Source organism: Ischnura elegans, chromosome 13 (assembly GCF_921293095.1).
Source record: "Ischnura elegans chromosome 13, ioIscEleg1.1, whole genome shotgun sequence".
NCBI lineage: Eukaryota > Metazoa > Arthropoda > Insecta > Odonata > Coenagrionidae > Ischnura > Ischnura elegans.
Window position 1 is genome coordinate 984,073 of NC_060258.1, and position 26,074 is coordinate 1,010,146.

The 26,074-nt window shown below is 44.8% G+C and overlaps 3 protein-coding genes across 3 annotated transcripts; 2 read left to right on the forward strand and 1 right to left on the reverse strand.

Annotated features, from left to right (window-relative positions):
- Positions 1–276: 276 nt before the first annotated feature.
- LOC124170365 lies at positions 277–7,651 on the reverse strand. The gene is made up of 3 exons (XM_046549088.1): positions 7,469–7,651; positions 5,040–5,924; positions 277–393 (listed from the first exon to the last, which is right to left on the reverse strand). Exons 1-3 carry the CDS (start codon positions 7,649–7,651, stop codon positions 277–279), a joined length of 1,185 nt encoding a protein of 394 aa, XP_046405044.1.
- A 3,985-nt stretch (positions 7,652–11,636) lies between these two features.
- Positions 11,637–18,227, forward strand: LOC124170366. Its single transcript, XM_046549089.1, has 5 exons — positions 11,637–11,889; positions 12,286–12,425; positions 12,505–12,799; positions 13,291–13,364; positions 18,012–18,227. Exons 1-5 carry the CDS (start codon positions 11,637–11,639, stop codon positions 18,225–18,227), a joined length of 978 nt encoding a protein of 325 aa, XP_046405045.1.
- A 5,169-nt stretch (positions 18,228–23,396) lies between these two features.
- Positions 23,397–23,975, forward strand: LOC124170367. The gene has a single exon (XM_046549090.1). The coding sequence runs from the start codon at positions 23,397–23,399 to the stop codon at positions 23,973–23,975; it is 579 nt and encodes a 192-aa protein (XP_046405046.1).
- Positions 23,976–26,074: the final 2,099 nt, after the last annotated feature.

Sequence of the window (26,074 nt, forward strand, 5' to 3'; positions counted from 1 at the left end):
CGGATAAAAACATCCTGCCATCCTTCCAATTTGGGTTCAGGAGAGAACACTACGCAACATGCCCTACTTCACGCGACAAGCTTCATTGCTAACGCTGTAAATACCAAACAGGTGTAAGCGGCAGCATTTTTAGATGTGTCTAAGGCATTTGACAAGGTTTGGCACAGCGGCCTCATTTGGAAGCTTCAGAACCTCGGCTTCCCTGATTGGGAGCACCAACTCCAACGCAGCTTCCTGGACTCCCGAACATTCAGAGTCTCCTGGAGAGGAGAACCATCATCCGAACACCCAATAGAAGCCGGCGTCACATAGGGCTCCGTCCTGGCCCCCCACCTGTACTCCATTTACACCTCCGACTTCCCCCGAGATCATGGCTGGAACACCACCGTCAGCCTATACGCAGACGACACTGCAATTCTGAGCAAATCATAGTCCATGACAGGCGCTGTAAAACGACTCCAGGCAGCCCATAAATCGGCCGAAAATTGGTGCAAAAAATGGCGCACCGCACTAAACGCGGCAAAGACGCAAACGGTGCTGTTCCGCGGAAGGAAGAAGCCCGTCAAGGTCCCCGAGCTACGCTTTCTAAAACAAAACATCCCATGGAAGAAACACGCCTCATACTTAGGAGTCGAGCTTGAGGAGAAACTCAGATATCACCGCCACATCGATAAGATTCAGCAGAAGACTCATGCAGCCCATATTCAACTCAGAACTCTGCTGACATCGGAGGACATCAATCTTAAAGACCGCCTGAAAATATACAGGGCAATAATCATACCCCGCATACTTTACGCCTCACCCATATAGTCCGGCTTCCTAACGAAAGCGAAAACTCCAGCTTGAAATACGCACCCGAAAAGTACTGAGAACCATCTTGAAGATACCTCTCCGCTTAGGAAATGAATACCACTGCGAGCTTACTGACGAGCCAACCTTGACCTAGAGGATGAAAGATGCAGCAGCCAAATTCTACGAGAAAGCAGCCCTTAGCACCGTAAACACAATCAAAAGCTTATCAAATGACGTCCCGCAATGGTGGGATACCTAACGGCGGCCGATATCATCAACAACCCTGGTAGTAGTAGTAGAGATGCGTTTTTTTGGGGTGCGTCGACAGCAAGGTCATTTGCACCTCTCATAGTTCGCTAACCTTAAGGAAGCTTATTGGGTTCTATTAAGCGCTTTCAACAAAAATAGGGTATCCCATTGTATGAGGTCACAAGAGTTTAATTATTCCGGTGTTGACGATATATTGCATTACATTATTAATATTATCCAAATTATTACCCAGAATGGTTCGTATATCTTGGTTTCCAAGTAGTTCCCTGCGTTCAAGAGAGTATTTTGTACATTCCTCCAAAACGTGTCTCACAGTAAGGATGCAATCACAACCATCACAGCGGGGAGGTTGTTTCTCTTCGGTGAAGAGGTATGCATGTGTGAGCGCAGTATGACCAATTCTAAGCCTAGTGAGGGCGACCTCTTCCCTACGACTATTCCTGGCTGAGGTGGACCAAGCGGTCGTCTCTACTTTGATGTTTCTTAGTTTATTGCCAGCGATATTATTCCACACCTCTTGCCATTGCTCCATGCATATTCTCTTCAGTGCGGCTCTTAGATCGTCCGAGGAGATCCTATCGAAATCGATGTCGGTTTTACTAAGTGCCTTCTTCGCTGCTGCATCCGCTATCTCATTGCCTCGAATTCCGACATGCCCCGGGATCCACATGAAAGAAATTGTAATGCCCTTCCTGCTCAAAGAGTAAAGGGTATCTTGTATGAACTGCACCAAGGGATGAGAGGGGTAGTAATCTGAAATGGCACGGAGTGCACTTAAGGAGTCTGAGCAGATTAAATAGGACTTGCGTAAAGATATATTTTCCAGAGCATATTTTATGGCAAGAAGTTCTGCGTTGTATATACTGCAGAGCGGGTTGAGTTTAGCTTGGATCGTGCCGCCATAATAAGGAATGACGGCGCAGGCACAAGCTGATTCGGATTTTGAGCCGTCAGTATAAATGGGTACAAGCCGCGGTTTGCGTTCGAGGACTTCTTTAAAAAGGAGCTTGTACTCCAAATCCAAAGTGGAGGACTTAGCTACCCGCGCTAAAGAAAAAATAACGTCTGGTCGTGGAATGACCCAAGGCGGGTTAGCTGAGCATCCTTGGTGGATGATGTCGGGTAGCCGAAACTCAGCTTCATTCATGAAATTACGAAATCGCACGCCTAAAGGCTTCGTAGATCTTGTCCTACGGTTAAAAACATCCATAAATCTAGGTTTAAAAATTGCATTAAAACAAGGGTGATCTTTTAATGATAAAATTTTGCAGCATAATTGCACATTAAAATATTTCTCCGGATGGATAACGGTGGTTCCCCACAGTCAGCGTAAATACTAGTAATCGGGCTGGTCCTGAACGCACCAGTGGCCAACCGGAGGCCAGCATTGTGTACTGTCGTCAAAGGTCTTAAATAGGACTCTCGGGTCGAAGAGTAGGCAACCGAACCATACTCAAGTTTAGACCTCACCAAAGCTCTATACAACATGAGCATCGTGGTTCGGTCAGCACCCCAAGTCGTACTTGCTAAAACTCTCATTACGTTCAAATTTTTAAAACATTTGTCCCGAACAATAGAGATGTGGTCGCGCCAATTCAACCGAAAGTCGAATGTCAGCCCTAAAAAACGAGTCGTCTGCACAAAAGGTAGCTTCTTTCTGCCGAGGAACAGGGATGGTATAGGGAATATTCCACGTAATCGATAAAAGTGCATGCATTTTGTCTTCTCAGGCGAGAATCGAAGACCATTGTAGTTGGACCACTTCTCGATCCGATTGAGGGTCATCTGAATTTGCCTCGTAGCGGAATGGAGCGTGGATGCCCGGCAAAAAACTGCCAAGTCATCAACGAATAAGGATCCAATTACCGGAGGTATTATGCATTCCTCAATGCTGTTAATTGCGATAGCAAACAGCGTGACGCTTAAAATACAACCTTGAGGGACCCCGTTTTCTTGGGTGCGGGAACTTGACAGGATGTTGTGGATTCTAACTCTAAAGACCCGTTCTTCTAGGAAATTCCTGATAAAAGTTAAAAGGTTGCCCCTAAAACCCCATTCATGCAGAGTTTTTAAAACTTTGTGTCGCCATAATCGGTCATAGGCTTTTTCTATATCGAAAAATACTGCTATGACGTGCTGTCGGAGCAAAAAGGATTCGTGTATGAAGTTGGTGCTTCTGACGAGATGATCCGTTGTCGATCGGTTGCGGCGAAAGCCACATTGAATTTTGGAGAGAAGGTCTCGGCTTTCAAGATACCAAACCAGGCGTCGGTTAACCATTCTCTCCATTATTTTACAGAGGCTACTTGTTAGTGATATGGGGCGGTAGCTCCCAGGATCGCTGCGATCCTTACCCTGTTTAAGGACAGGGATGATTACAGATTCCCGCCATGCATCCGGGAAAGATCCATCATACCAGATCTGGTTGAACGTTGACAATATATCAGCAAAAGCCTTAACGGGGAGATTCCGTATAAAGGCATAGTGGATGTTATCGCCACCTGGAGCTGTATTCTTTGAGCATGCGATTGCGGCTTCGAGTTCCCATAGACTAAAGGGCTCATTATATGGAAAGTCCGCTTTATTGTCAAAATTCATAGGGGCTGCCTCAGCTATCCGTCTCATTGATATAAATGCCTGGTCATAATTTTTGGAAGAGCTAACTTCAGCGAAGTGCTCCACAAATGCTTCCGCGACTTCCTGTCGGGAAGTTGCAATTTTGGGTCCCGCTTTTAGGCCAGCGATAGCAGTGGACGTTCGGCTTCCTGTGATTTTATTCACCTTTTCCCATACCTTAGATATAGGAGTCCGACAGTTTATTTGGGACGCATAGGAAATCCACGAAGCCTTTTTGGCTTCCTTGATTATCCGCCTAGCTTTGGCCCGGAGTCGTCGGAAAGCTGCCAGGTTCATTGTAGTTGGGTATTTTTGAAAGTTCTTAAGTGCTCTTTTCCTAGCGGCAATAGCTTCTGCGCACTCGTTGTTCCACCATGGGACGGGTGGACGCCTTGCAGCTATCGATGTCCTAGGGACGCTAGCTTCGGCAGCATCCAATATAGCTTTCGTAAGGGTTAAAACATTTTCAGCTCCATTTCGGTCGTCAGTAAATGTAAAATTGAAAAGATTTCTAAAAAGCGGCCAGTCTCCTTTTTTAATCGTCCAAGTACGGGGTCCGTTAAAATCGCAAGTTCGTCTACTCGGTTTTGAAATAAAAATCGGGAAATGGTCGCTCCCGCAGAGGTCGTTATGTACTGACAGCTGTAATCTAGCTCCTAAACTACAACTATAAAAACACAAGTCAATAACCGAGAACTCTCCATTATGACTATTGAAACGAGTGTGTTCGCCGTTGTTGAGTAAAATAAAATTAAAATCATTAATAAAATTAGCTATTAGCTTTCCTCTACTATTAGCTTGTGCTCTGTTGCTTCCCCAAAGGGAGTCATGAGCATTAAAATCCCCCAACAGCACGTGTGGTTTTGGAAGCTGAGCGACTAGCGACTCTAGGGCATTCTTGTTTACAGGTGCCCACTGGGGCAAGTAAACGTTACAAAAGGTAACTAACTCTGGGGTGGCTACAGAAACTGCAATTGCCTGTAGGGGGGTTCTTAAAATGATCTGTGAGGAGTAAATGCTCTCCCGGACAGCTATTGCAACCCCTCCCTGGGCTCTATTGCCACTAACATCATCAGCCCGGTAAACGCAATAGCCCTGTAGTGACATTCTGTCGGATGGTTTCAGATGAGTTTCCTGCAGACATACGCAGGATGGGTTGGAATTCTTAACTAGAGCATACAGTTCCTCCTTGTGTCTGTAAATACCGTTACAGATCCACTGTAAGGTTTTAAAAATAAAATCCATGATTAATAAAAAGAGATAAAGGTATTAAAAAAAACATATACGGTTGACTACGATCGTCGTAGTCTCGTCTTCCCCTTTCCTGGAGGATTTGTCAAGCATTTAAATTGTTTAGCTACCTCGGAGGGATCGGCGTCCATCATATCGTCTGATACTGCGTCCTCCTCGAGGTCTGATTTTTTAAAATGAGTTTTTCGTAAGAGTGTTTTGGCCTTCTTTGATGAAGGCGAGTTTTCGCCCGAAGAGTCACTCTCCGCAGTAGCCTTAGCTTTATCCTTCGTGATGCTGATACTTGTTAAGTTCTTGGGTTTGGCGGGCAGGAACACGCCTTTGCATGGCGCGCATACAGAGGGCGTGTGTGTCTGCACGGCAGCGTCCACATATTTTTTGGCCGTCACCTGGCTATAGGATTTTCCAGAGAAAACAGGGTTCAGAGCTCTGAATTCTTTCTTGGCTTCTCCGTAAGTTATTTTCTTTGAGGTTTTTATTTCTTGTATTTTCTTTTCTTCTGCAAATATTGGGCAGGATGCTGACCACGCTGGATGGTCTCTATGGCAGTTCACACATTTTTCCTTTTCACTACAGTCTCCTTCGTGCTTCTTCAGAGAGCATCTACCACAGAGTTCCTCTCCTTTACAGTTGCCTGATGTGTGTCCATATCTTTGACAACGGAAGCATCGGATAGGCTTAGGAATATACGGTCGAACTTGGATAGCGCTGTAGCATACATAGATGGACGCGGGAAGCTTCGGAAGGGCGAAGGTGAGGACAAAGCTGTACGTGTCCTTTAGAGTGCCGCTTCGCCTCGTTTTCAAGCGGCGGACCGATATCACCTTTTGGTCTTTCAGACCTTCTTTGATTTCCTCCTCGGTGCAGTCTGAAAGATCCCAAGATGTTACGACGCCGTCACAAGTGTTAAGTGATCGGTGGGGATCAACTTTCACTGGGACTTGGAAGAACTCTTTCACCTCAAGCAGTCTCTTTGCTTGTTTTGAATTGTTGACCTGTATGAGGAGAGAACCTGACCGCAGTCTCTTCGCTGTTTTTACATCGCCAACCAACCCCTGGATCACTTTCGCGATTACGAACGGTGACACTTTTTTCAAAGCTCCTTCTTCTATGCTGCTCATTACTACGTAAGAAGGGTAATCATTCTGTAGTACATTTTCCGTACATAGCCTTTTGCTGGGATTAGCCTCCCTAGAGGCAATGGGTGTTGGGTTTTGGATATCCATAGACATTGATTATATTCATCTCCGGGGCCCCAACCACCATGGAGTCCGACAAGGGGACGATGCACCGCGGGCCGGTGCAGAGCGCCAGGTTCCCCCGAAGATATAGACGTGCCCCTCCGAGAATGCTCTTGGCAGTGTCCCTTTGGATCACGCTCACCCTTCCTGGCGTACGCTCGAAAGGAGCCGCCAAGCTCCCCAGCCGCCAGGAGCCGATTGACCGGGAATGGGTTAGTTCCCGGCCGCCCGTCTAGGAGAGTCAGGGGCCAAAGTGGAGTGTTGGGGATTCTCCCCTCCCACAGAGGAGGTCCCCTCAGCCACCAGGATCCCCGTTCCCTGCGACACGGGTCGCCACGCACGGCAAACACGTGGGTGGGCTAAGGCAGGATGGTATCGCCTTACACGGACAGTCGGGCCCACATGACTGTCCGGACGCTACCCTAGTCGTACCGGGGGTTTTTTAACGAGGTTGTCTCCTCGGTGGGCTCGGGTCCGTGGGGGCGCGGCTCCCCAAAGGAAGAGATTACTCTCTTCCCCCCGTGCGGGGAACAACCCTGGCCGAACACCAACCCCCGAAGAAAGATTAATTCCCTAATAAATTAATTACCAGCGCGGGAAGTCGCGCACCAAACCAGCAACAACTGCTGAGAGCCCGAAGGGCGAAAAGCCGAATCCGTTCCCCGGAGAACGGAAACATCCTCACTTACGGTGAGTGGTCTATTCATTCGACATCGATGCTCTGGAATGACTCCAATGCTTTCCAACATAAGAGCTTGGGTAGCTACCTGGTTACTTGGTCATAGCCTACTTGGTCATTCCTCTCACACGCCAACGACGCTCCGCGTCAGCCAGCATTGCTGCGGAATTGAGCGCGGCACCGACGCCAACCGGCGCCAACTCCCCGGCAGTTGAGGACGCCTAACAGCGTTGTCCGGCCAACTCCCCGGCAGTCGAGAACATCTCCTGCCACCAACCGAGGACTAACGACGCCAGCCTGAAAGGACCTAAAAAGGACGGAAAGGAAAGGAAGGAAAAATTCCGGGACTTCTGGTCTTAGTAAAGAAACCATTGCCACGATATCCGGACACAAAGAGGAGTCGAGCGCCCTCACGGAAATTGGCCGCAGAGGCCGCTAAGAGGACCTTTTCTGAAGAAATTGAAAATTTCTTGGGAACCTTCGCCTCGTCACCCGGACGTGAAGACAAGCACAGCGCCCTCAAGGCCCTCCGTGGCTTCTGGTTCGTATAAAGACAAACTTTTTAAGCTCATCGGCCCTCTTAAGGGCCTTCTCACAATTTATGCGTAAATTTACTCACCACTTGATCACAAACAACATTGGCCTCCCTCAGAGGCCTATTTACACACATATACACACACGTCAGGTACACACACTGGGCAAAGGCATCTGGGGGGAGGCGGGTGCAGTCCCCAGGTGGCGCATTGACCGCTCCTACACCCTGGTCGTTCTCGGTCGGCAACCTCAAGGCAGAGGGCAACATCACTGCACGTCTAGGGGGACCCGCCGGGTCCCCTCGCTAGGACTACACTCATGCAATAGGTAACACACACATGTCACTCGAACACCCAAACAAACACGACAATATGGAGTCCCTCGGCTCTCCAAAATCTCCCGCCGCGGTAGCTATTATGCCCATAGATCAAGACCCGCGCTTTTTGGCGCTCCTTATTGAACGCAGTGCCGACCTGCGTGCTTTTTTTGCAAGCCAGACAGAAGCAGCCAAAGCTCTACCTCCGCCGCCGCCCTAATTTACGCCCGCTGTAGGCAAAAAGCGAGTTCTCTCAAATACACCGCCAATGAAATGGCCCGTTTCCCCGCCGCTGCTGCAGCCGTCCATTGAAACCGCCAATCCTTTTGCAGCCATTGCCCCGACAGACGACGTCATGGAGGAGGACGCCACCGAAGACACTGAAGAAGCCACCAACAATAGGGATAGCCAATCAAAAATCCCGTCAATATTTATCACAGAAACGACCAAATGGTAACCAAAATGGCGGCTGATCAAATCAGCTTGCAAGTTTCGTCCTGTCGCTTCTCTCCGGAGTAAGGACATTATATTTAAATGCCAGAGAGTGGACGACTTCAGAATCACGGCCAAAATTCTCGCGGAACATAAAATCCCACACTATACTTATCAACTAAAGAATGACAACAAACAACATTTCGTAATCAGAGGACTTCCCGCCGATTCACCGCCTGATCTGATTGCCCACGAGCACAAATCCAAAGGCGTCATCATAGAGCACGTGCATCAACTACACACGTCGCACCTTACTCCGGACGAATATCGCCAACGTACTCAGATGCGTCGTAACGACCCCAATGCCAAACTGCCGCCAATTTATCTGAAACTGCTGCCGATGTTCCAAGTTCGACTCGACAACCCGGAACAGCGAGCCAACTTAACAAATGTTAAGCATATGCTTGGACTCACGGCCAAAGTGGAAGTTTACAAAGCAGCCCCCGGACCAATACAATGCCGAAGATGTCAAGCTTTTGGACATTCACATAAAGCATGTGCCCTCAGCCTCAAATGCTTTAAATGCGCAGGCCCGCACCACCACTCAGCTTGCACTAAGCCAAAAGACCAGCCGGGGAAATATGCAAACTGTGCTGGGGCGCACATCTCCACATACAGAGGCTGCCCACAATACAAGGAACTCGCTCTCGCGATGCACCTGAAACATACTCTGACTGAAGAAACCCCCGCAGCTCCGGCTAATACCGAAATCAATTTTCCTCCACCTCCTACTACAAATGCCTGAACACAACGACGGACAACAAACCGCCAAGCCACCACTCCGCCCACAGTTCCACAGGCCCTGACCGCACCCTCTGCCGCAACAATGCCCTCAGCACCATCGACATCCTCCTCTACTGCCAATCTTCCACGCTGCCACCCACAACCGCCACAAAACAGCCAGCCGCCATCGGCCCAAATGCTACTAGTGATTCCTGGAAAAGCCAACTGAAAGGCTGGCTCTCCAGTCTCATTAAAAAAATCATTGCCCCAAAGCAGGGCAAATCCAGAATGGACGTATTCATCGAAGAAGTCATTGCAGGCGCCATGATCCTCCTCAATGGCTTATAAATCAAGAATCGTCCATAATCTACGAATACTGTCCTGGAAAGCGGGCAGTCCTCGGCCGTAAAAACAGGAATTTCTACATCTCCTGTATTGCAATCAACCTGACATCTTACTCGCCCAAGAAACATGGCTCAAGCTGAGAGATGCCTTTAGTGTCCCAAATTACATCATCAGAAGAAAGGAACGAACCGAAGGGAATGGAGGAGGTGGTGTGATGCTCGACTCCAAAAAGACTTTACAAGAAACTCCATTACAACCCCCACCACCGATAGACTAGAACTCGTCGGGTCTAAGTTCACCACCAGCAATGGCAGCATTGACGTATGGAGTGCCTACCACCCACCAAAGCAGCACGGCATCAGCCGAACAGATCTTCATGCCATACAGACTGTCCTTAAGAACACCGCAATCATCGGCGGCGATCTTAATTGTAAGCACGCTGCCTGGGGATGCAACATCACAAACTCTAGAGGACGAGACCTGCACCACGCAGAGTTAACTGTCCCGTTCACTATTCTTTCACCACCAAACCCTACCCACATATCTGCCGATTCCAACCATATAGCTGATATCCTAGATCTCTTTATCACAAAAAAATCTTTCTCCATTCCTCTTGCCTACAACCCTTCTTCAACTTTCGTCTGACCATCTCCCGATTTCAATTTCATTATCTCTCTCGTATCCAATGACTCTACCCTCCCCTATAGTGAACTGGGACAAATTTACAACCTCTGCCTCGAAGATCATTCTTCCAGACCCACGCAGCTGCAACACCACCTAAGAACTCGAAAACCACGTCACTCTCTTCAATAAAAGTCTAAACAACTGCATAGCCGATGCATCATTTATGCCAAAACCTAGTTATCTTATCATAATCGACTATTTTAAATTTAATTTGATTTCAAGTTAAGTCATTTGTGGCTCATCAGTTATTTTTCTTCTCTATTGCAGGAGTGCCCAGCTTCCATAATTATTTATGTATTTATAATGCTTTTGTTTGTGCATTTGATGTAATTGGTAATTTGTCATAATTGATGTAATTGGTATTTCTCATGCTGTAATAAATTGTATTTTGAAAACTGTTGTGGTCATTGCAGTAACAGCTTTTGCTCAAAATCACCTAAACACCCTTTATCTTTCATCATCATGCATGCAAAATTGTGGATGGAACCAATTATGTGATCAACCAATGTTGGCTAGGTTAAGCAAGGAGATTTATGGTGTTCCATATGATTTGATGAGGGAATTTCAATGGATTGGGCAGGAGAATAGTATTCAGCCAAGCAAGGCAGTTTCAGCCTAGAAGGGCAGGGGAGTTTCAGTCCGGCAGGCAAGGGAGTTTCAGTCTGGCAGGCAAGGGAGTTTCAGTCTTGCAAGCAAGGGAGTTTCAGTCTGGCAGGCAAGGGAGTTTCAGTTTTACAGGCAAGGGATTTTAGTCTGGTAGGCAAGGAAGTTTCAGTCTGGTAGGCAAGGGAGCTTCAGTCTGGTAGGCAAGGGAGTTTCAGTCTGGTAGGCAAGGGAGTTTCAGTCTGGTAGGCAAGGAAGTTTCAGTCTGGTAGGCAAGGGAGTTTCAGTCTGGCAGGCAAGGGAGTTTCAGTTTAGCCAGCCCAGTCGGCCAAGGGAGTTTCAAGGGAGTAGCTGGAGTACCTAATTGCACTGCTACTGCACTGCCATCCCTCTTCCAAACTCCACTGGTTTGTTTCAATTTCAATGCAGTTTTAGCATAAAAGCAAGGCAGTGAGTTTCAAGGTAGTTTCAGCCCAGTTTCAGTCAAGTTGCAAGGGAGAAATTTTTACCTGAGTTGTATGATGGCATTTTCCCTTCTTTTCCTGCGCATGCAGAGAGTGGATCGAGGTACTTAAACGTTATTAATGAGGTAACGTCGGTAGCGACTCATATTGAACTATACTTTGAGCCTCTTTCTGTTCCAAAAAGCTGCAAATTAATAAGATTTTTTGCTTTAAGTCTGCAAAAACAACGTATTTCTGTCGTGCTCGTGCTTACCAACTTCTGAGATTATCCATCAACAAGAAGAGGTAACTTTGGCTTCTCTGTTAACGTATAGGCATAGGTTTAAAAAACAATAAATTTTCTAAATACGTCATTAATGAGAGGAGGGAAGGCAGAGTTGCCCTAATTTCACCTTCTTTCGAATGATATTTACTTAACATCGTCCTTGTGTAGAAGGACCAAAGTACTTATATTGTGAAGTTGGCAGTTTCGAAAGAAAAAGAAGCGACGGCAGCCGCCAATCCCGCCTAAAGTGGACCGCAACCAAACGAAGCTAACGTTGCTAACGAAGCTAATGTTGTATCCGTGCCGAGGAGGTTATTCTTCACGAATCTGACGGTAGTTTTGATTACATTAATTGGTCAAAATGGTCGAAAATTGTGGCTACAAGTGTTGGGTAGCGCATGGGAAGTACGCCCCTCCATTTGGAATGGAAGACATTTCTGTATCAAAGCTTCAGTACGAATTCACGAGCAAGAAAGGCAAAACCAAACGAAAACCCTTTTGTCCTCGTACCTTCCAAGATTTTGATTTGAATAGATGGTATGTGGCTACAACATCTCAAAATCTTCCCTCTGGGCAAGAGGATTGTTATTACGGCCTGATCGGGAAAATCGCAGGTGAGTACCCTAACGGTTTTTGTTCACGTTGAATTAAGGTTATGTATCACCCGTGACCTTGAATGTTTGCCTAGCGCAAAATTGCTAACATTCTCAGGCTTAAGATAAATCAAACAATTATGTGGTGGCGGTATTTCGGTACGGAATTATTATGTGGTAAAAACTATTCCTCGCCTTTCCTTATGGTGCTTCATTTCAGTTAAGTGATTTTGTATATTGTTTCCATCCATGAAATACTACCAAGCAGTCCATAAGAGCAATTCAAACGGACATGAATAACTTTTATTTAATTTTATCGTGCTGGGAAGAATGAAGATAGTAATCTACTACGATGATATAGTGAGCATGAATTATTTCTTATTTTATTATAAGTTATATAATGTCTCAATATTCCAGCGACAAAGGAAGACCTACACAGCACCTGCAGTGGAAGAAAACGATTTGGTAACCCTAATGTACCAAGTGATAAGCCAGATACAGAAGCTGGTACCACTGAACAGGATACAGACATGGTGATGAGAGAAAAAGTTGACCGGGTGTGTAACAATGCGATCTACAGAAAAGTTAGTCTGTTTAATATCATTGCTAATAATACTTTATCTTTATTTTCTTCAGATTCGTAAGAAGAATTTAAAAAGAAACAACGCTGTTCTAGGCATAGAGAAATACATGGGAAACACCATGCTCTCAATGCCTCAGAATCAGAATTCTGAGTTACAAGTTGCCTTGGAAAAAGTCAGAAAATTAGAATCTGCTCTGGCAGAGAGAAGTAATGCAGACACAAGGTTAGAGACTTGCCTCAAAGAAGGCTTTAAGGCATTGGACGGCAACATGACTGCCATTCAGAAGAAATTAGAGTCTCTTGAGGAAGAAAACAATACCCTAAGAGAGAAGGTTGAGGAGTTAATGAGTAAGTCACTCAGTAATTTATTGTGAAGTAATCTTATGCAATTACTTTCGGGTTTTTCGAAGTAATGGTGTGGGAGAGTTAATTTTTTATTTCTCTTCAAATTTGTTTTTTTTGCCTGGTGGCTCTGTGCTTCATGCAAAAAGAATGGTGAGCCAACTGTACCATTGTTTTATTTCCATCAAGTATAAGGTTACCTCTGAAAGATGCCAATCTCATTGTTTTCGTATGATTTCTCTCCAAATTAGTAGTCTTGAAAATGCTGCCCAATTTATTGGCTGAGTGATGGTGAAGAAGTTAAATCTCAGGAAAAACAATATTATTTTGTGGGTGTCTATGCTATTCTGAAGGATTTTTAAAGAAAGAATTGATGTTCTATGATAGATCAACGTTATGGTGGATGCATGTACGCCTTGTGTGCACCCTCAACATAATACTCGAGATTTGTTAGTTGTGACAATTTTAAATTCTAGCCACCTTCTCTCTCCGTGCAGGGCAGTCAGCATCTGGGCAAAGTGATGTCATGAGTGGGGATGGTATAGGGGCAACACTGGAGGAAGACTCCAAGGTAATAGCTATTTTAGTCGCTCTAGGTAAAGTATCATTTCTCTATTAAGGCCCTAAAGCGAGTAAATCAAAGTGTGTGGCATTCAGTCACATATGAGTTGGTAAGTTTATGCATTTTTTAATATTCAAGGCAAGTTAGCCAACAATCCAACCAAATCCAACTGATTAAATGAAGTGATTTTAAAAATGACTATAGTGTGAAATGCTGACTATGATATGAATACATTGTTTGTGAGTGACAAAACAAATAATTGAATGATAAAAAACTATATGCCTTTAGCAGTATCACTGTGACACTTAGGATTTACAATATAGACATTGTATGAAAACATCATTCAGCATTTTAGAAAGTTTCTTTGTGTCAATGAGACTCATAAAACAACCTGTGGCGCATCGTCCGCCACAATGTAGAGTTGGACCAGTGGATAAGTGTCCGCCTACTAATCGGACGGCGCGCGTTCGAGTCCTGGCGCCGGCCGGTATTTTTTCCTATATCTTTTCAGGAATTCTAGAAGGTTCGAGGAAGATCCGGCGCGGCGTTCCAGAATATTCGCCGCATGTATATAAGCTAGCCATCTGGGCTACCCAGTTCAGTTCTGTATTGTCAAGTCACAATAAACGCCTCTCCGCAGATAACCGAAGTGTGTTATTTAGCGTAGCCATCGCTACAGTGGTGACCCCGACGTGATGCGACCATGGCAGACGCAGATCAACTCGCCAAAAAATCAGGCTCAAATAGCGGGACTCCAGCAGCAGCTCGCCGAACACCAAACGAACCACAGCCAACAGCTAGCGCTCCTTCAAGAACAGCACCAACAGGCTCTGCAGCAACAACAGCAGCAAACAACGCTGTCATTGCAGCAAGCCTCACCGTCTCCATCATCCTACGGCGTCGACACTGCTGCCGTCTACCGCGTCACTCCGAAACTGCCTCCTTTCTGGCCAGCTCAGCCTGAAATATGGTTCGCCCAAGTCGAAGCACAATTTTCTTTGGCCAACATCACCTCGGACAAGACTAAATACGATTACGTCGTGGGAAACCTAGACCATCGTTTTGCCAGTGAAATAAGCGATCTTATCGTGAATCCTCCGGCCGAGAATCGTTACCTAACGCTGAAAAACCTATTGATACAGCGCGTCTCTCCCTCCGAGGATCAACGGGTGCGGTTACTCCTCACAGCAGAAGAGCTCGGTGATACCAAGCCTTCGCAACTATTACGACGCATGCGGTCTCTCATCAGCACCACCCTTGTGGAGGATTCTTTCCTCCGCACATTATGGTTGCAACGTCTTCCGGCCAACGCTCAAGCCATCCTGCAAACGCAAGTTACTTCAATGCCTCTTGATGAACTTGCAAATATGGCTGACCGCATCGTCGCCGTGGCTCCGCCTCCAACTGCACCCGCCATCCATGCAGTACGCCATACCAACGATGTTTCGTCATTGGCCCAACGGGTTGAGAAACTCTCAAAGCAGCTCGAAGATATACAAGCTCATCTGAAAAAACCTCCGTACTCACGGACTTGGAGCAGATCTCTACCCGCGCCGCGCCCCGCTCAGCCTGAGATGTGTTACTACCATCGCAAATTTGGAGCCGAAGCCAGACGTTGCATCCAGCCATGCACCGTAAATGCAGTGAATCCGGTAAACTCCAACAGCGACTCGTAACGGCGGCTATGAGTCGTTCTATCACAGGCTGCCGCCTCTTCGTCACCGACCGCCTCTCCCAGCGGCGTTTCCTCGTAGACACAGGATCGGATCTCTCAATCTACCCTGTAAAATTATGCACCGAACAACGAACCTGCACTGACTACGAGCTCTCCGCAGTCAATGACAGTAGGATCCATACTTATGGTACTTTACTTCTACGCCTTCAGTTCGGCCTCCCGCGTGACTTCCTTTGGAGATTCATCGTTGCCGACGTTACCGAGCCAATCATCGGAGCAGATTTCTTAACCCACTTTCAACTCATTCCTAACATGGCCACTGCTCAGCTCATCGACGCAATCACTGGCCATTCTACATCGGGTCATCGAGGTCGAACTTACCAGGACAGCGTGCGCGCTCTGTCGGGCTCTTCATCCTACCACGACATCCTGGCCGAATTTCCTGATATCACGCGGCCATCAGGGACTCCTCGGGAGATCCACCATCATACCAAGCACCACATACGCCTACAACCTGGACCGCCGATCTACCACCGTGCCCGCCGTCTAGCCCCGGATCGACTCCGAGATGCACAGGCAGAATTCGAGCTTCTAGTACGCGAAGGCACTGCTCGTCGTTCACACAGCCCTTACGCCTCACCACTACACATGGTTCGCAAGAAGGATAGTAGCTGGCGACCTTGTGGTGACTACAGGGCTCTCAACGCACGTACGATACCGGACCGCTACCCCGTCCGCCATCTGAAGGATTTCTCCCACGCTCTTCAGGGGTGCAACATCTTCAGTGTTATCGACTGTGCCAAGGCCTTCACTCAAATTCCAATGGCTCCCGAAGACATAGAGAAGACAGCCATAATTACACCCTTCGGCCTTTTTGAATTCCTATTTATGCCATTTGGACTTCAAAATGCCGCCCAAACATGGCAGCGCTTCATCGACGTAGCTCTCGAAGGCCTAAATTTTTGCTTTCCTTACATAGATGACATCTTAGTATTTTCCCGTTCGCAGGAAGAGCATCATCAACACCTGCGGATATTATTTCAGCGCCTTTCTGACTACGGTGTCATCGTCAACTCAGCTAAGTGTGTCCTAGGATCTTCCAAGGTCACATTTCTGGGCTTTCACGTGAGCGCTGACGGATGCTCGCCGTTACCTGACAAGGTAGCTGCTATCAACAACTTCCCTCCACCGAAGACCATAAAGGACCTTCGGAGATTCCTCGGTATGCTGAATTTTTATCGACAGCACATACCACACGCCGCATCCACACAGGCCCCTCTCAATGCTCTACTTCAAGGTCCTGATATCAGTAGCTCCACTCCAATTTTCTGGACACCAGAACTTCAGCAGAGTTTCGATGCCTCTAAAGGCGGACTAGCCAAGGCGGCAACCCTGTCGCATCCAATCGACTCAGCACCTCTGGCTCTTGTCGTCGATGCTAGCCGAACCGCAATCGGCGCTGTCCTACAGCAAAATTTTGGGAACTCTTGGCAGCCACTCGGTTTCTTCTCTCGCAAGCTGACACCTTCCCAGCAGAAGTGGAGCACTTACGACCGCGAACTCTACGCCGCCTACCAAGCAGTGAGGCACTTTCGGCCGATGGTTGAAGCCCGCGATTTCGCCATCTTCACCGATCACAAACCACTCTCTTATGCCTTTGGCCCCAGCACGAAGAGTAGCGACACCTGCTCACCACGACAATTTAATCACCTGGAATTCATCTCACAATTCACCACGGACGTGAGACACATCTCCGGACTTGACAACGTCGTCGCGGACTGTCTCTCCAGGGTAGAATCCATATCCACACCGTCTCCGATTGACTTCGCCGCTCTCTCTCGCTCCCAAGATGAAGACGAAGTGCTCCAAAGACTACGCCACAGCGGTACGGCTCTTCAACTTCACCGTAGGCCTGTACCCGGAACGAACATTTCACTATGGTGCGACACCTCCATGCCAACCCCACGCCCCTACGTTACTCCCTCATATCGCCGGCAAATCTTTGACAACATCCACTCCCTTAGTCATCCTGGTGCAAACTCCACCATTAAACTCGTCTCCCGTCGATATGTTTGGCCATCCATGCGAAAGGACTGTCGCGCATGGGCTCGCAGCTGCCTCCCCTGCCAACGTTGCAAGGTGTCTCGTCACATCACAACGCCACTTGGAGACTTCGTTCCGCCAACCAGGCGTTTCGAACACATACATATGGACATCGTGAGTCCTCTCCCGTCTTGCTCCGGCTCCGGTAACCACATGAGCCAGCTGCGTCCGACCCCTGCGTCACGCCACATCTCATCGCAGCGGGTCTTCATCCACAAGGACTTGGCCACATCCTCCCAGGTCTTTGTCCGCCAAGACGCTTTGCGGCCAGCCCTGCAACCACCTTACGCGGGACCATATCCTGTCCTCAGCCGCGGTGAGAAGACGTATACCCTGTACATCAATGGCAAACCAGCCACTATATCAATCGACCGTCTCAAGCCAGCCCATCTTCTTGAGGAGGACCCTCCGCCTACTCCGTCACCAGATACCACCACTCGCTCCGGCCGCGCCGTCCGTCCTCCAGAACGTTTTGTTGCCAACACTCTGTCTCTCCTCCAAGGGGGGGAGTAGTGTGGCGCATCGTCCGCCACAATGTAGAGTTGGACCAGTGGATAAGTGTCCGCCTACTAATCGGACGGCGCGCGTTCGAGTCCTGGCGCCGGCCGGTATTTTTTCCTATATCTTTTCAGGAATTCTAGAAGGTTCGAGGAAGATCCGGCGCGGCGTTCCAGAATATTCGCCGCATGTATATAAGCTAGCCATCTGGGCTACCCAGTTCAGTTCTGTATTGTCAAGTCACAATAAACGCCTCTCCGCAGATAACCGAAGTGTGTTATTTAGCGTAGCCATCGCTACAAACCTTATACATTCAAGGAAATTAGAAGCACGAAAAAAATGTCTTTGGATTAAATTTTGCTGTATATATTTGTTAACAGGTGGACATAGGGGAGGGCCAAATGGTGCTAAAATCATCGCTGATCCACATGCAGCACACGACGGACCATGCTGTGTGGGGATCTGCCCTGCTCCAAGGTAGTTTCAGGGAACAAGCTCCTCTGATGAGAGTAAAGCCAAAGGGTGAGGGGCAGAAAAAATTCCCCCCCAAATTCCTGACTGCAGCTAAAATTAAGTCATTTCTTATTGTTGTTTGAAAGGATATTTCCGGTGAAAACTTGACATGTATGAAATATTTTGTAACTAACCCCTGTGATACTTTTACAGTTCTCCATCGAAAATGGCTGGAAAATCAAGAGAAATATTCTCCAGCCGAGATAGAAAAATATTTTCAAGGCCTGCCAGCGTATTTAAGTAAGCGGTGTGTGGATATGAAGGGGCCTCGTGGGTTGAGGGCGCAGATAAGTAAACTCCAGGCGGCTGGTGGTGATACGGAATCCCGTATTGCTGAATTGTGCAGAAAGTCTGCTGAGAAGGCTCACCAGAGAGGGAGCCAGAAGAGAACATATACGAGAAGAGGTGCTCCAAGTGCTACAACAGGAACCTCTTCAAGTGCCTTGAGAGGCCATCTCCCTCTGGAAGATGATGTTCCTACTCTTGAGCTGCCCCAGGATGTGGCTGCAAAGACCTTCGTTTCAGATGGGATAGTGGCCGAGTATGATGTTGGACCCATCCAGACGGCCATCATTGTCCTCCACCAATTATGAATCATTCATTTATTTTACCCCATAAAGAAAAGATTACTTAAGAAATGTATACAGATGATAAGGTTGAAAGCGCTATTATGGGGAACTATATAGGTAACGATAACAAATAAATTTTGTACATAGAATCCATATTAAGAAAAAATAATAAATTTGAAATAATTGAAATGTCATTCAACAATATTCAGTTAAGCATTCATTATAAAGCGGTGATTTTATTGATAAGATAAATTTGGAGAAAGTTAAGTGAAAGTATGTCAAATGGAAGATAAAATATTTAAAGATTTTTAAATTCAATTATGAAGTCTAGGTCAAAGGAATTTGCTTCTTTAATCATTCTTGGTATAAATGATTCTCTTAGTAATACTGTTTATACAAGTGTAAGTGAAGTAAATTCTCGGAGCATGAAATTCATTAGTTGAGAAGTTTGTACAAAAAGTCTAGAATTTGACTGTTTTTCTCAAAGTAGCCATTGTTTATATTATAATTAATCGTAATTGTACTTTTAATATGAAGATATGTGACTGTTACATATTTCTTTAAATTCATTGTCATAAAATTACTTGAACGCCAGCAAAAAGCACAAAAGGTGGAATTCTACCTGGGCCTGGCCTCATTGTGGTGTATGATGAACAAAGTTTCTTAAGTTCTTATGTGATTGTATGATGTATTTGTAAATAAGTATGTAGTATTTAAAAAAATATAATTGTTCTATCATAACAGCTAACTTTATGGTTTCCATTTCATTCGTGGACCCTGATTGACCTGAATGTCACTGATTTATTCTTCATTTAATTTATTCACTGCAAGAATGTATGGACGCATTGGCAAGTGTTTCCTTAGCGTTCAAGAATGATGCAAATCACACTAGCATCTTACATTATGTTGATGAACATACTCAATAGCTTAGACAGGGCATTCTCAAATTTACGTAAACGCTCCAAAATGCTGAAAAACGCTATCCCAGTGCGTTCTCGAGCGGAAATGTGAACGCCTTCGAGCGTTCTCAAACACTATACAGAGCGTTTCACCGAGCGTTCAGCAATGTTTCTGACTGTTTGTTAATGTTCTCAAACGTTCACGAACGCCCTGCGAATAGCACTCACAGGGTGTTCATGAACGTTTGAGAACATAAACAAACAGAAACATTGCTAAACGCTCGGTGAAACGCTCTGCAGAGTGTTTGAGAACGCTCGAAGGCGTTCACATTTCCGCTCGAGAACGCACTGGGATAGTGTTCTTTGAGTGTTCTTCGCAGTTTATGCACACCTCCGTGTTGCGTTCTTAACCCTCATATGGATTCTCTGCGCCTTAGCGGCGCTCGTGGTTTTAAAAGTGGTGTAAAAATTTTCCATTCCAATGGATCATTCTGAAATTTACAGTAGTCTATTTTTTCTGCCTCCTTCGTCTACGCATAAAATTTTGTTAGCATAGTGTCGATAGTTTACATTTTATTGGCCTCTAATGGAAAAAGTTACGTCGTTGGATTTTCTGCGCCGCTGCGGCGCTCAGTATTTCCTCGTCGCTACGTCATTGACTGCACTCCCAATGTTAATGTCAAATCATTTATGTTTCGTATGAAATGCTATAATATATTTATTATCATATTATTTATATTTTTAAACATTATAAACAAAATGAAATTGTTAAACAAAAGGAAAATTTTACCATACCTATTTTGCTTTCTATTACAGCTAAAAATCAAAATATTTGCCTCAATATGATGTTCAATGACAAAACTTCATCTTTTTACCAAATTATTCATAAAAACTTATGGCTAGTCAAAGTTGTTTTCTCATGGGCCGCCGACTTAGTTTTGCTTGGACCGAGAATTTCCTCATCGTTACGTCAGGGTCTGCACTTTCAACGCTAATGTCAAAGCAATAATGTTTCATATGAAATGCTATAATCTATTTTAATCCTATTATTTAATTTTTAACTTATAAACCAAGTGAAATTGTTTAACAAAAGGAAAATATTACAATACCAATTGTGCTTTCTCTTTTAGCTAAGAATCATTACGTTTGCTTCGTTATAATGTTCATTGACAAAACTTCATCTTTTTGCGAGAATTATTCATAGAAACTCATGGCTATTCAAAGTTGTTTTCCATGGCTTCCGACTTAGTTTTGCTTGGGCATCTTCTCCGCTCCGCGTCCACGTTACTGCCGTGGTGATAGTCAGCTTTGGGTAAATACTAGAGTGACTCTGTTTAGAATTACTCCAAGCAGCAATTCTAAGAAAAATTTAACACAATGCATTATCCGAATTCGTAGAATAATGCTTCCTCACCGTTGTGTGAATATTTCTCGCTGAATGAGTAACTGTAACTTACCAAGAGATTCAGAAGTTTCTCCGACTACCGTGAAGAACACATCGCACAGTTATTGTTATATGTCTTGTACTTTTCATTCGAAAAAAATCCCTTTGCGGCTACGATAGTCTATACAAAATTGCTGGCGTTTATATAGCTACTGATGACGTGACAGTTTACCATTGAGGTGAAATCAAGATAACTACCCAACTAATTTCGTGATAGAAAATAATTTCTCTTTCCTGACGATGAGTTTAGACTTTACATGGTAAAAATCGTTTCATTATGAATAGATGAAAAGACAATTTGCCATGAGGTGAAAATTTGTAAACATATATCTCGTTTCTATGTGTACTGAAATGTACAGATGTTTTATGCATTGGGGGTGTTACTAACGTAAAGGGATGAGTGAGAAGGAGAAAGGAGAAGGAATGCCAGGAGGTTGTTTTGAAGTGAAGAGGCGGTAGTGTGTAGACTGCCAAGGATCGGGGAGTACCCAGATCGTTAGGACAGGTAGGAGTAGAAAATCCTTATCGCAAAAAAGGTTGGGAGTGCAAGGAGGCAATTAGATACAAAAGCCTGCTTTTTCTTCATCCTTCTAACGCTGCATGAAGGACAGGGAACAAAAGCCTTGTCAAAACGCCCCGCGGTGGCCCTCCCTTCATTCCAAGAAGGTCCAGCTCGGTGGGTCATTAGGGTGGTGAGAAGTTCAATCAAGTTTTGTGGAAGGGGGTAAGAAGGTGGTGAATGACGAATAAGGGAGCTTAGTGGGAAAGTATGGAGAGTCTCAATGTTTGGGTCAGTGAAACGCTAAGAAAGGAAACGGAAAGAAAATGTAAGGGAAGTCCTTCCAAAGTGAGGGTATTTTTGTCACCCCAGAGCATATTATCATCAGTTTCTCACGCAGATTTGGACGAAAAAAAGGCAGCTGCTCATTCTCCTCTACCACCAATAACACATACCTCTAAGAATTTATTTTTTTGGACTTCCCACCAATCCAGGAGTAAAACCTAATCTTATGCACTCCCACGCAAAACATTTACCCGTCCATATCTAAGGAAACCTTTCGCTTGGGCTACACGTCCCCAGTGGGGGAATGGGGCTCCGTGGTAGGAAAAGAGTACCGACTCTTCTAGCTCCATCTCCAAAGAAGCGTTGAGTTCTTTGACACGCCGCTTATCATCCAATATTATTTATATTTCAAAAGCCATAAGACTTGATTTTTTTAATTTCAGGACATAAGCTCCCAGAATATTCGTAAGATTTGTCTTGATCGCCAGAATCTTGTAAAAATCACGAAAGTTACACTCGTCTCTTCACACTTAACCTACATCTGTTCCATTATTAACGTTTAATAACTTATCCTTCTATATACACTGCAAAGATATAACATATGGGTGGACGCATTGAAGCAAAATTATGTCATATGGGCATAAACGAATTTTATTTGGTCATCATTTTTAGCATTTAGATACATAAAATTATAAACAATATAAACATTAAAAAGCTGAGTTTGCCGAGCTCTGCATATCAGAAAAATATTTCAAACAACAATTACTCACGAAATTAAAACTTTCACTCAAAAATAACATACAAAGGGAACTGAAATAAAGAGCATTACGGCAAGAAATGGAAAAGAATGCAGCGTTCAATTTTTTTTGTTATTACTTCAACAATAAGGGTTTAAATCTAGCAAAACACGGTAAGAAATAAAGATAATAGATGTATTTACCATTATCAATCAAAAAACTTGTAAATTTAGGCTAACTTTGAAAGATAATAGCAAAAAATGACGCGGCGCCGCTGCGGCGCCGAGAATCCAACGACGTAACTAATTTTGTAAATCCATATGAGGGTTAAACAATCAGAAAACGCTCACATTTTCACCAGGGATATGTGAATTAATGGTCACCGTACTCTTATTTTATCTGAAGGACAAAAGAAGACCTGTGTCCGCTGCAATGAAGAGTGCCACATCCGGAAAGACTGCTCGAGAAACGAAATCTGGATCCGAGTCGCTGACGGACTTCCTAGCGCATATGAACAGCGTTCATCCCAACATCAAGTTCACCATGGAGACCGAATTGGACAACCGGCTACCCTTCCTAGACATCCTGATTGAACGAAGGGCTGATGGCAGCCTAGGACACAGCGTGTATCGGAAACCCAACCATACGGACCTGTACCTTAATGGAAGGAGCCACCACCACCCAGCGCAGAAAAATGGAGTGTAGAAAACTCTCATCCACCAAGCCAAAGCTTTCTCTGACGCGGAACACCTAAAGTCGGAAATTGATCACCTGAGGACTACCTTCCGGTCAAACGGATTTACAGAGGGAGACATCAAAATGGCCCTTAAAAGGTCCTTAAGGAAAAAAGCAGAAGCCGATAAACCTGACATAAAACCAACAGGGAGAGCCTGCCTGCCATATGTCTCAACAATATCAAACAAAATTGCTAGGATATTAAGAAGGCACAATGTGGAGACAATCCAAAAACCACTGGGAAAACTCAAGGCCCTTCTCGGAACCACCAAGGATAAATTGGGATTGAAGACATCAGGAGTCTATCGCATACCGTGTGAGTGCGGCCAAGTATGCATCGGGGAGACCGGACGCACCATTGAAAAACGCTTGAAGGAGCACGAAAGATGCATCCGACTGTACTATCCCTATAAGTCTGTGGTGGCCGAGCACAGCCTAGAAAACGGTCATCGAATAAATTTTCAAGATACAAAACTAATATGCCAGGCCAAAAATTACTGGGCCCGTGTCGTGAAGGAGGCAGTAGAAATCAGGCTCGAGGGGAAAAACATGAACCGAGACTCCGGCTTCCACCTGAGCTATGCGTGGAAACCAGCTCTGAAAAATCTGAAGGGGGAGAGGACGCGCATTGGCCCGACCGTCGACCAATCAGAGCCCACCTGAAACCAACGCGACGGTACATAGGAAGGACACAACTTGGCTAATCCATTCACCCTGAAGACGATGGCAGACTTAGCCTTCGAAACGTCGGTGCTGACAAACCTTTGGACCCGGCTGGAAACCCGAGATTTCTTCCTCCAACAATCCCTCTGTTTCCACAAAGTTCCACCATTCATCAGCACTCCACTCGCTCCAAGAACCACATTCATCTGCACAGTTACAACCTGACTGCTGCTCAACATGGTCCGCATCACTCTGCTTCCCTTATATACAATAAATTGCCCCAGTCAATTAAGTTTATTATATCTCCCCACACATTCAAATGTCAATTTAAGAAAATGCTGCTCAATAAAACTTACTACTGTGTTAAGGAATACTCTTGCGACCAACTCTAATGCTATGATTAGAGTATCTTGAAATATAATGTGTCTCTATTGTGTAAAGTGTATATTTTTATGTTTTCATGGCCATGTTCTATGTCAAATTTCCTTGACCAACGGAACAATAAATATTATTATTATTAACTGTTAAAGGATGTCTCAGAGAAAGACATCAAGCTGGCCATCCCTTTGTTGCACCGTCACCCTTTTAGTCGCCCTCTGCGACAAGCAGGGATACTTGTTGGACTCTCTAGTCCCCCATTCCCAGCGAATGCTTCCCTAATGAGAATGACCAAGAACTTGCAACAACCAGAACTAAGTCCATTGTGTTTCCATCATGTGTGCTAATTCACAATCCAATATCAATATTCTTTCACAAAGTGGCACACTGAATATCAAATTGCTTTGTCACAGGTCAGTGCAGTGTAAAAAACTGATGTTCCTATAGGAGGGCATGTAAGCAGTGTATACCCAATAGCTATTTAATTAAAAATTCAACCATTACATGGTATATTCCATTGCTGTGCCACTAAGTTGTGATGGTATTTCAACCATTACTACAGCATCCACCACTCAGCATAGAAGACCCATCTTCAAAGCACTGGATCCAATCATTTAACTCAATTGTGTCACCCAATGCTACGCCTTAGTAATGCATATTCCCTCCTCAAAAATCAACCACTATCAGCACTCCACTTGAACTAAGAATATTCACCTTCATCACTATAATATCTTACTACTGCCCACGATAAATTCTGAATCAGTGATGGCATTGATAAGGATTAAAACATTTTGCATTGCGAATGAACTGCACTGCAACAAAGACAGTGAGGTGTGGGAGAGAGAAAGTGATTTTTCTCAGATCAAGGCGATAGCAACAATTATTTAAAATAACTGTAATGATATAGATATTCATCAGTGATTCTTGGTTTTATTTCCTCAAGAGGGATGATATTTAATTTCATAATGCAAAAAAATGCTATCACCTTGAGTTTTCCCATTTGATACCAAGATTTTGCCCTTGCCCACACCTTCAGCTCATAAAGCAGACCAAACTACTGCCATCAGGCATCTAGTAGGTATTAAGAGCAATCTGTTTTCACTTAACTTGCTCAAAGACTTCTGTAATTGAATAATAATGGATTTAAATTGCAGACATTTTTGAACTTTTGTGGTTGGATATCAGGATGGCGATATTGATGCGTAAGGCAATAAGTTCATGCAAAAGACATACACGAACACTTAACTTTAGCAAATAATTTTGACTAATAGATTGTACATTCATGTCATGATAAAGTAATGCAACATTAAGAGGTAAAAATTGAATTTTTGTTTTCATTATTTACTTCCTCATGAGCCAGCACAAAAAATATGGGTTGCTTTAGATACACGAGGGTCTGGCTTACTTAAGTATATACTATCTCTTCACATAGTAATTCAGTTCCACACTGCATGTTAGCAGTGAGTTATATAGTTAACTGTTTTTTTGTATTTCCCATTTCCATTACTATGATCCATTTCAATTTTTTTACTTTTAAAATTCAAAATAAGATAGTAAGATCTATGCATTATGATGGGTTCAGGAGCCATGGCCGCCCACTTTTTAAAAAGTTAGAATTGCTTATTGTACCATGTATTTATATTTTATGTGCACGGTTTTTATAAGGGAAAATTTATCTTTGTTTCTGATAAACATGTGCTACCAAGAACATAATACTAGAC

Bases quoted from the DNA above. Each gene is read 5' to 3' on its own strand.
- LOC124170367 (XM_046549090.1), top strand. From the start codon at position 23,397: ATGGCCCTTAAAAGGTCCTTAAGGAAAAAAGCAGAAGCCGATAAACCT.
- LOC124170366 (XM_046549089.1), top strand. From the start codon at position 11,637: ATGGTCGAAAATTGTGGCTACAAGTGTTGGGTAGCGCATGGGAAGTAC. The intron at 12,800-13,290 runs GTAAGTCACTCA...CTCTCCGTGCAG, and splicing joins GAAGGTTGAGGAGTTAATGA to GGCAGTCAGCATCTGGGCAA. The intron at 13,365-18,011 runs GTAATAGCTATT...ATTTGTTAACAG, and splicing joins CACTGGAGGAAGACTCCAAG to GTGGACATAGGGGAGGGCCA.
- LOC124170365 (XM_046549088.1), bottom strand. From the start codon at position 7,651: ATGTTGCCCTCTGCCTTGAGGTTGCCGACCGAGAACGACCAGGGTGTA. The intron at 5,925-7,468 runs GTGAGTAAATTT...CTCCTCATACAG, and splicing joins ATGTTGTTTGTGATCAAGTG to GTCAACAATTCAAAACAAGC. The intron at 394-5,039 runs GTAGCTAAACAA...GTCTGCGTATAG, and splicing joins TGGACGCCGATCCCTCCGAG to GCTGACGGTGGTGTTCCAGC.